Here is a 10,456-nt window from a genome sequence, read left to right as displayed (position 1 = left end):
CAAATAAGTGTATGTTAACTACTAATCTAAATGCAATCACTCATTCTCCTAATTCTCCTTCGTCTTTAGTTACATGTTACCTTCATTCTAGGAAGAATACATATGGTTTGCTAAGAGGTGTTCTGTTGTGCTGTACATTACAGAGACAATGTGAACATAAAGTCGATTTCATCACAAAATGATTTTTGAAAAGTCAAAAGCATGATGAACCAACCAATGAGGTCCAGGGTCGAACTCTTTTTATTACCTTCTTTGCTCTCTCTGTTTTCTGGTCGCTGTGATTCACGCAGGTCATGGAGCCTCTGATCCCCTCTTAGAAACACAGCTCTAATATTAGTCTTGCATTTGTCTGTTAAGGTCATGTGTCTGATGTCTGTGGATGCTGAATGCTTTGCGGTCATCAATTGCAACAAAAATGGCAATTTATTGTGAACTTTCAAATCTCCAGGTCCTCGACGGGTTTCATGATTGAGGGGCAAACTAGCAGAATCCAAATGTGAAGAATCTGAAAATAAAGTTTTCATTAATTAGAACATAAATAATACTAGTAATTAGAACTATTGTAAAATGGTAAAATTTAATTCCATCAACTTTTGAAAGAAATAAAAGGGAATATTAGAGTTTAAAATTAACCTTGTAGAAATCCAAATCAGTATAAAAATTTCAAGCCCCAAATTTAGAGTATTGAACAAAACAAAGAACATCAGAGTTGAAAGTTACACTTTAAAAATTCTTTTACTCATTCTTGTAAATAACTTTTTCTCAAACATGAATACCAAAAATGACATATACTTTATCTCAAATCCTTCAAATAAATTTGTAAAGAAAAATGAGAACTAGAAAGACAACGAGCATGTCAAATATTTCCGTGACCTCCCTTCGTGGGTGAAATTTGACTTACACAATTTACCTGATCTGGATGATTGTGTCCCCTTCATTTCTACTGCTTTGTTGGGAACAGAATCTTTCACTTCAATGGTAGGCTGAATGGATTTTGAAACAAAGTCGTTAAAAAGTAATGTTCATCTCGTGCAAGTTGTACTTAATAATTCAAGATAATAAATATAAAAGTTATTACCTTCAAGTGAGGAAAATTTTCAAGAGAATCTAAAATGCAAAGGGACATAGACTCAGTTATATGTGAATGTGAAAGCCAACTGTACGTTCAAACACAATGACAATAGAGCTGAATCCTCATGTTTGGCTTTGGAAATGACTACATTAGTTGTTCCTGTATTTTGGGGGGTGCCAGAGAAACTGGTAGGACAGCAACAAGACAGAAACAAGAATCTGCCATAAAACTGAAGAAAAACCAGGAGTATAGGTTTCACCAAACATGCAGCATGAGCTTTCAAAGCAAAGTTATTTTTCCAAGGACTCTAAGTAACCTATATCAGTGTGCATCTTCCAATGTCCACATGCCTACTGATGAGTGAAAAGTGATCTTTCATCAGAGTGATACCTAGTGTTAGAATGCAACAGCCTATCCTTAATGTAATATGTCAGAATCATGTATTCCATCAGGCTACAAGTATTCATCATGATCTTCAATTTGTACAGTAATTTAGCATCTACACAGTTGCAATGAGAGTTCAGGTGAATGCATAAGTCCTGTATCATCTCAGACAGTGTTATATAATGATCAGCTTGGATAAAGACTTGTAGAGTCCTCATTAAAAGATTTACTATTTTCATGCCGATAGGGGACACGTTTCTTGTATCTCCTAGTTTAGCCATCTGAAACTTTCTTGATCCAATCATGAAAAAGAGGTACATAAAACATATCCAAGAAATAATGAATAACAAGCTTTCGATAGTGAAAACGGATAATGAAAAATGGAAAATTTAATTAAATTGCCACACAAATTTTAGATATTAAATTTTTTTGTATCTAAATCACTGTAATATTTTCTGAAAATAATCATTTTAGCATTTTGGGAATGAATGTTATAATTTCTTTGTTTTTAAGCTTAGTTGGGCTTTGAAGAACTTTTAAGAACCAACTATCTTATTTAAAATCTGGCTATCTTAAAACAAAAGAGCCAATACTTCTATATGGTAATGAATCTCCTTTCAGTAACAAATGCCAATGTAACTTATATCTTTGATGCCTGATAATCATGAGGAGGTTAAATGAGTGGCTACAGTTTACTGCAATTCGAACACTCCCCTCTGCTTCCAGTGTTTCTGGAGCAGCAGTGATCTCATTTTCTGTTTCAGTGCAAATACTCTCAAGCCATCTAAATTGAGGTCTCTCGGATTTCTTCCAAAATTACTTAGATAACGCCATTCTTTCTTCCTCTCTTCTTTTAATTATACACTTTCCTCTTCAAAAATAATGTGTAGACCCGTGGTCTGGAAACTTCTTTTTGCATTCTTTTTGTGAATTTTCCACGCCAGCTTTTCTTTTCCTCTCTCTTTGACAGTAGTACCTTACATCGATCATTTCTACTACGTCATCGCCTTGTTTTGCTTTGGCTATAAACATGCTCAGAAATAAAAGGAAAATAATGTTTATTGTCGTCCCTTACATGTCTTCACCTATCTGATGGCTTTGCTTCTTGATGTCTCTGAAGAGAAGTTGACACACTGTCTACTCAGAGCATAGTTAGAAGACCAGCAATGTTGGGTAACCATTAGGGTCAAATAATTACCTCTAAGAATCCCTAATCAGTACAGGGATTGAAAACTGAGAAATTTAGGGTATCAAAAAATGCCAGAGTTAAAAGTGACCTTTTAAATATTTCTGTTTCTTATCCCTGTATATAACGTGTTTTTTTTTTTCAAAGATGGATACCAAACGTAGAGTGCTACATTATCAGATACCTCAGTCTGTAATGCATTCTCAACAACAAGGAGAAGAGTACAAGTAGAAACCTTTTGCTGTACTTCTCTGACAATTTTTGGTGCTGGAAGCTACTTCATCTTTTTTCCACCTTTTCAATATTGTCCTATGAAATTTTCTAAAGAATCCGATTATCTCTTCCCACTACATATGTCTACTTTTTTTCCCCTTAATTTCCTCCCGGTAATTTTTCCCTTTCTCATTCTTCATTCCTGCTTTTATACTTTTTCTGTTATTTCTGAGTTTCTTAGGTCTTAGAGTATCTCGAAGTGGAACAAATAATGTAGGTTCTGTACTGACACTCTCAATTTAATCTGGTGCCGATACCTGAGAAGTTATACAACAGATCTCCTTTTCGCTTCTCTTTTCCTTACTATGCATGTAATAGGTGATTTTCTTTGGCTATCAGACTATCTGAAGATTCCTATTTTAAATCAACATTCTGTCAAATGCTGTTTTTACACAATACAGTTCTTACCTGCTACTTGCTCATTTTGTATGTTTTTTCCTCGTTGATCTGCAGCTCCAGGTAAGTCATCGACATAATTTATTGGAAGACTTGTAGAGGAATCCTGTTAAAATTCATATCGATAGTGAGATATAGAAAGATTTCCTAATCCCTTTCTCAGAAAATATCTGAATTTCCTACATTAATAGCAAGCAGACCTAACAACAAAAGAAGCGTGTGATGAAAACCAAAATATTCAATAGAAAACTTCATCTTATGCTCTCTGGATCAACCTGATCTTTTGTCTTCATTGAGCTACTCTAAAAATTAAGCACGGAGGGCTGGAGTAAATACTTTCATAGACAAAATATTGATTTATATGTGCACATCAACAGGGAACTAACTTCGAAACACCTACTCTACTTTGCATTCTCCAAAGTTCAAGAACATTTTGAAATATATGCATTTCAATAAATTACTTAATTAAGCTACTTGGAACTATTTAACAATAGTTCTAAGAAGATTTTTTAGTGTTAAAATTAGATACTTGACATGATAGAAACATGGAGTATGTCATGTTACATATAAACAGGTCATTGTGGGACCTATTTCACTTAGGTAAAGATGGACGTGGAAAAAGCTAACTATTCTTTGGTAAGTTTTTGAGAGGACAGTCATTGAATAAAATGGCAACGCGGTAAGAAACACTTTTCTTGAAATTCTGTTTAAATAATAGCAAAAATGTTTACATAGTTAGGCACATTTTATTTCTTATCTACACACTACAACAATAATACACATGTTATGATCGTGGTTAGCCCACTTCTTGCTTCCTGGTCATTCCAAGACATACTCAGAAAGATCTTTACTGACACAGTAAATTATACACTCATGCCCATTCCAACGATACTGCCCCAATGTTCTCTAACCTAACATTTTTTCTTTTCTTTATGTGGACATCTATAGCGACTTACAAAGGATTGTTGTTTACTCGATTTCTGCCCCTACAACTACAGCCTAAGCTCTCAACTTCTAGATTCGGTGTCTAACTGCCCAGCACATAGTCGGTATTCGATATCAGAAATTTACACCAGATCAAAACGTTTAAGATCTCATCAAGAAGGCCTCAAATACTAAAGCAATACATGCCAACAGGGTATCTCCAGTAACCGTCTCCTGAAAAGTGTCATCCCCCATACTCAAAATCAACATGCTTGTTTAACTTTCCCATTCTTTTCTTGACACTACTATCAATTCATTGCATCTCATGTTTACAAAAAGAGTTCTCGATATTTAGTAAGTCATCAAATACCACTGTGATCATTGTGCCTTACATTTTCACAGCACCCTTTACCGTTTATGACATGTTTTCACATTTGTTACCACATTTGCTACCACATTTGCACGTAAGTGAAAGATAGGGATCAGTACCTTTAAAATAAATGAGGTCACTGATATACCAACAGGTTAAAAACAAGTTTTCCCAGGATCCCATAGCTAGTAAGTGACCAACCCAGGATGCTAACATGCTTTTGGACTTCAAATTCAATATTTGTACCATGAGCTGGTAGATACCTATGATCTAAGACATTACTTTATACTTCCTTACATTATTATAAGAATTGTTCTCATAAAGGTACTCAATACATGATATTTTAACTCTCCAAAACAGTTTTTCCTTGCAGAATCTACTTAACAATCCAAATACAATGAAACCTCAAAATCCCATGCATTATCTTTTTATGTTCTAAGGTATTGAAGAAACTACACTCCAACATTTGGCCACAGAATGACCTGGAAGAATTCTTTAGCTATCAGATAAACTTAACTTCAGAACTCAAACTGATGTTTTATGACTTTTAATCTGAGTTTCTCATACTATGTTACACCGAATTCATTAAGGGAATCTTGCAAATTAGGACAATGGTCCTATGCAGTATTATTGTATTGATAAATTATTGTATCAATTATAGGTTAAAATATAAGAAAATATTTTCATGGGCAAATGCAGAGGTACAAAGTAAAATCAAATCATAACTTTTATGTTTTAACATCACTCAATGCTGATATTAAAATAAAAAATAATAACAAAAGACAGTACCTCAGAATCCCAAGGTGATTCTGCTTCTTCGTCTTCTCCTATTCCTAATGCTGACATTTTAACTATAAAATGTAGTTACAGAGACATTAATGAAAATATTTATTAGTATATATTTAAAATACATAAACAAGTCTATCTCTAATCATAAATATTTTGATAATATAAAAGATAGCAGAACAAAGTGCAGGGTTTTGAATCTTGGCAAGAAAAAAAAAGTTGTTTGTAGTTGGAATATTTTGAAGAAACAGCAAAAAGATATACTTTAAGAAAATGGATGTCATATTTGCATCTACATAATTTCAATTTGTTAATATCAGCATGTAAGCAGAGAAAAAAATACAGATCGTCACTAAATTACCACTTGTATTCTTTTCCTGTGTTCCATCAACATAATTCACATTGTCCTTATTTGTTTGCTCTCGTGGAGCCCGTTCGCTAATATCCATGCCATTTTCTTTGTTTCCAATGTCTGGCTTTATTGCTTCTTCCTATGAGAACAAAGGAAAACAAAAACCCAGTTTCAGAAAATATCACATTCTTTGACTCGTTCCTTCAGTCAGTCAATCAGTCAGGAAGATGACAGACATTTACTATATCTCTCAAATCATAGGCACCAACCTGGGAAAACTGGCAAATACAAAGAAAAGATTTCATCCTCTATTGTAGTAGGGGTACAGATGCACGGAAACAGTAAACACTCAAAAGTATCATTAGCTACGTCTACAGCTGAAGTGAGTAACGTACAGTAAGGGCACAAAGGGACAGCAGGCAGTTGTATCTGGGAGGCTCAGGAAATGCTACAGAGATAGGGCTGTCTCTTGAAAGATTTCCTACGTGCAGAGTGAGGGTGTGAAGGGCATGCTACAAAGGGCAGCGGGAGCAAAAGCATGAGATATGAAATAGCAAGTAACTGAGGGCACCTAGTACTGTGGTAAGGCTGGAACACTGGGAATGGGGTGGAGAGACAAAACTGGAGAATCAGAGCCACAGCAAACGAGGCAAGTGTCATGCTGGTATATGAAATTTACCCTCACTTAATGGGGAGCCATTCAATAAGAAGAGGAGTTGTTTCGTCACAAACATATTACAGAACAGACACACTGGCAGCGATGGAAACATGAACACAAGGACAGCAAAACTAGAAAAGTGTATTTAAAAATTAAAGATGAGAAAGCGATTTACAGTAGTAAGATATAAAAAATGGTAAGCTTTTAGAAAATATTAAACTTGGTGAGTGACTAGATGTGGTGACTTCAGAATTTTTCATGCTTCAGCGTTTCAGTGGTGCTATGACCTAGGACGGGGAAAACAGATGCCAGAGGAGGTTACAGGAGTCAGCGAAAAGGAAAGGGCCAGTGATCATGTCTTCACTCTGGGACATATGAAATTGGAGGCACCTAGGGAGCTTAGAAGAAAGATCTGGATAAATATATTTTGGGTAGGACTAACTATTTTGCAAACATAAAAGTAATAGCAGAAAATATTGCAGGTTTTTGAAACTTTGGCAAGAAAAAAAAAGTAACTTCCTCAGGATAAGTGTACGATGTTCAGAAAATAGACGTTTGTAACAGAATACTGAACTGATCTAATTAAATAATGACGATCTACATAGAACATGTGAAAATTTGAAAGTAAAAATGGCAGGGGAATACGGATTAGACATGGCATTCAATTTTTCAATTATATATTTGAAATTCTGTTTCAAAATATAAAATATCGTTTTCAGATATATGCAAATAGTTATTTCGTGGCTATTGTAGTAATAAGCATTTTAAGTTTCATGAAAAACTTTCATTGTCAAACATCAATTCACAATGTTACAAGACTCCTGTTAAAACACAAGTTTTACATTGGAGAAGAAAAACGCTTATGTGACTATGAAATGGCCAGGCAGTTTTAAGCACTGCTATGATGTACAAAAGAAACATAAGTCCCTATTTAAATGCGCACATGGTTTTTTCATTCCCTTGTGAACAGCACGCTTAGAGCTCTAATTTCCCAAATACTTTATTTAGCATGGTAAATAAAGATTGCAGAAAAAAATCTGCGGTTCAAAAAACTACTAAACTATGATGATCTTCGTTGAAAATTTAAAAGTCTTCAAATGCATCCACGATTACCAAGCTGGAGCGCACGAAGAAAGGGACTAAAATATCAAGTTACCAGGATGTCTGACTTTTAGGTATGAAAGAATTTTCATGTAGGTTTAACAACAATGAAAACCAAAATGAATAGAATTCCTTAAGAATTACAGAAAATGTACCCATTGCTGGATATATTTGAAAAAGTAAAACATCATCTTGCAGAGATAATTTTGTATATATATTAGTAATCTTTCCTTCCAAGGATTTTATCTTAGAAAAATATCATAACTTGTGATTTCATTCATTTGATATGGCCATATGTATCCATTCACTGCAGATATTATTAGGAAAAGATCAATCAGAATCTCTAGCTCAGAAAGGCTAGGGATGCTGCCCATTGTCCAACAGCTAGGAAATGGTACGGAGTGAACTCAAGGCCAGCTGCCTGTCTCCCAGGCCCATGCTGGAACCATATTCTGCTTGGCCCTTCCTCTCTCTCCCAGCTCCAATTTCACACATTCTTCTGGTCTGTTTCTTCCTTTTGTCCCCTCTTCCTGAACAAGCCCTAAAGTGAAGCACTGTGCCAGGCACGCAGAGAACTCAGAGAGGGGGCATGTCGAAGTCCGTGCACCCTCCCAGCCTCATCCTGCCCTCCAGGAGGCTGCAGACTAGAGCTTGGAGATGTTCCCTGCATCATAGTTTATAATGGCAAAACAACTGGCTGTCCACTCGTAGGGGACCTAATAAATGAGTCGTGTGACTTCTGCACAATGGAAATGTCTGCGGCCATAGCAAAGAACAAAACAGCCCCTCAGAGAACAATATCTCTCAGATCTTGTTAAGTAAAGAAAGCAAGAACAGAAGACATGTTGTAAATGAGCCCATTTGCTTGTTTTAAAGTGAACAATTCAGTAGCTTTTAGTGCATTCACAATGTACAACCATCACCTCTAGTTCAAAAATATTTTCATCACCGCAAAAGAAACCCCATTCCTATTAAATAATCACACCCCATTCCCCCTCAATCAGCCCCAGGCAACTACTAACTGCTTTCGGATCTATAATTTAACTTAGTCTTGATGTTTCATATCAAAGAAATCATACCAAAAAAAAACTCTACAGAAAAAAAAATTTCCTTTTTTCTTTTAGAGTGCTTTAGCTTATTTTATCTTCTCATATAATGAATAGAAATTAAGGCCCTCAATTACATAATCAGATATTTTAATTAATGAACAAACTAAAATAAATCCTTATTTTCTGTCTTTTTGCAAAAAAAAAAAAAATCTACAACACCCACGAAAAATACACCAATTTGTAAGATAAGTTAATTAAGCAAGTTAGGTATATACCAAAGAGTAAGATAAGTTAGAAACCACAGGAAAAAGTAGGGACAAAAATTCATAATTCGTAATAAATCTGATCAAAGAGATTTCACTTTGCATTAGCAACGAATAAAGCTTTTGCCAGAATAAATGTAAGATGTCACTGTATTAAGCTTAAAAGTGAAGATTAAAAAGCTCAAATGAAAACGTCAATAAGCAAAAAAAGAGTGAGAATTAAATTTTCCTTCAGTTCTTCGTTGAAATCAGCAATAAGTCATTGAGAAAACTCTGAGCATTTTTTTTTTCATTACCTGTTTTGGTTTTTCTTATTTGGCATTTAAAATAAATTCCTTCACATTCTATAATATAGTGAATTTCTGCTCTCACTTAACCACCCCCCCATGTCTCTTGTGTCTTCATAATAATCTCATCTTGACTTTATTAAATATTTTTATCTTGCCTTTCTTAAATGAATTTTTGCTTCACCTCCTTCTCAACTTCACATTCATCTAGCTCTTCTTTCTAGCTGGTTTCTGATTCTCTCCTCCCGTGATGGCATACCTAAGAATTCTTTAGTCCCACAAACCTTTCTGAATCCCAATCCTGTACGTATGTCAGTCTTGTTATTACGCTTGTTTTCTATTATCATCTGGAAGACTTCTACCTCTTTCTAGGATCCTTTTCAATTACTATAAGGATCAGCAGGGATGGTATATGAAAAAGCATGGGGGAAAACATTTAAAATTAAACAAAACAACTTACCTTTGTAAGACCGATGACTGCTAAAGACACGACTGAAGGTTTGAGAAGAGGTTCAGTTGATGGAAAATCAGGATGAGACCAGTTCTGGATTGCAGCTGATGGTTTGGGAAGGGTTTCAACCATGACTTTATTTTCCCTATCAGCTTCATTGTCCTCCTCTACTATACTCAAAGTGCCATATTTTTCTTCTACTACAGTAAAAACAAAGTAAAGAGTATGTAAAAATAGCTGTAATTCAAATCAGTGAATGACATAAGAAACAGACAGTCATCAAATACTTACTGTTTTTCAGTGATTGCTGAACAACAGTCATTATCTTTGCTACACTTGGATTCACAACATTCTAGAAAAAAATTCATAGCTTTAAGTATCACATTTGATAACAAGAATAATAAGATTTACCATTACTGAGTGATCTCACAAAAAGAGCACATGTTTTGGAATCATTCGCATGTAGATTCGTATCCCAGTTCTGCCACACAGAAACCTACATCTTTCTCCAGGGGTGAGGATTAGCAGACAGGACGCAGTAAGCCCCCAAATGTCACTCTCCTGACCCCTATAGTTATCTACATACTATGACATTCATTAGATTATGAATTTTACCCTTAGGTAGCTTAGAGTACTATGGAACAAAAACTAACATTAAAAATGTAAACTAATTGTTTGTTATATTTTGAAATATACTTGCTTCATTTATATTTACATAAATTATCTCTTGTGTGGGACAATGTGAGAGTTTAGTTTTTAGTATATCTTATATAGGTGGGTTGGAATTGCTTTGTTTGTCAAAAGCTAAAAACCAATGATTGTTTAAATTCAGCTCCTTCTAAAAAAAACAGAAAAAAAAAGATTGAACCCACGGAGCAACAATTAATAAATGAAAGCCAAGACA

At 34.8% G+C, this 10,456-nt stretch overlaps 1 protein-coding gene across 1 annotated transcript; it reads right to left on the bottom strand.

The window, feature by feature from the left end:
• Nucleotides 1-247: 247 nt before the first annotated feature.
• On the bottom strand, nt 248-9,904 carry LOC120610997 (ankyrin repeat domain-containing protein 26-like; the record flags this gene model as incomplete). Its single annotated transcript, XM_039873314.1, has 8 exons — nt 248-505; nt 911-983; nt 1,079-1,107; nt 3,324-3,417; nt 5,395-5,456; nt 5,753-5,882; nt 9,562-9,752; nt 9,844-9,904. Coding segments are annotated over 8 exons (898 nt in total), but the record flags the coding sequence as incomplete, so codon positions are not given.
• Between the last annotated feature and the right edge of the window lie 552 nt (nt 9,905-10,456).

This window comes from Pteropus medius, unplaced genomic scaffold, assembly GCF_902729225.1.
Source record: "Pteropus medius unplaced genomic scaffold, Ma_sr-lr_union100, whole genome shotgun sequence".
NCBI lineage: Eukaryota > Metazoa > Chordata > Mammalia > Chiroptera > Pteropodidae > Pteropus > Pteropus medius.
The sequence above is the reverse complement of the archived record's forward strand: the minus strand, read 5'-3'. Positions and strand labels throughout refer to the sequence as shown.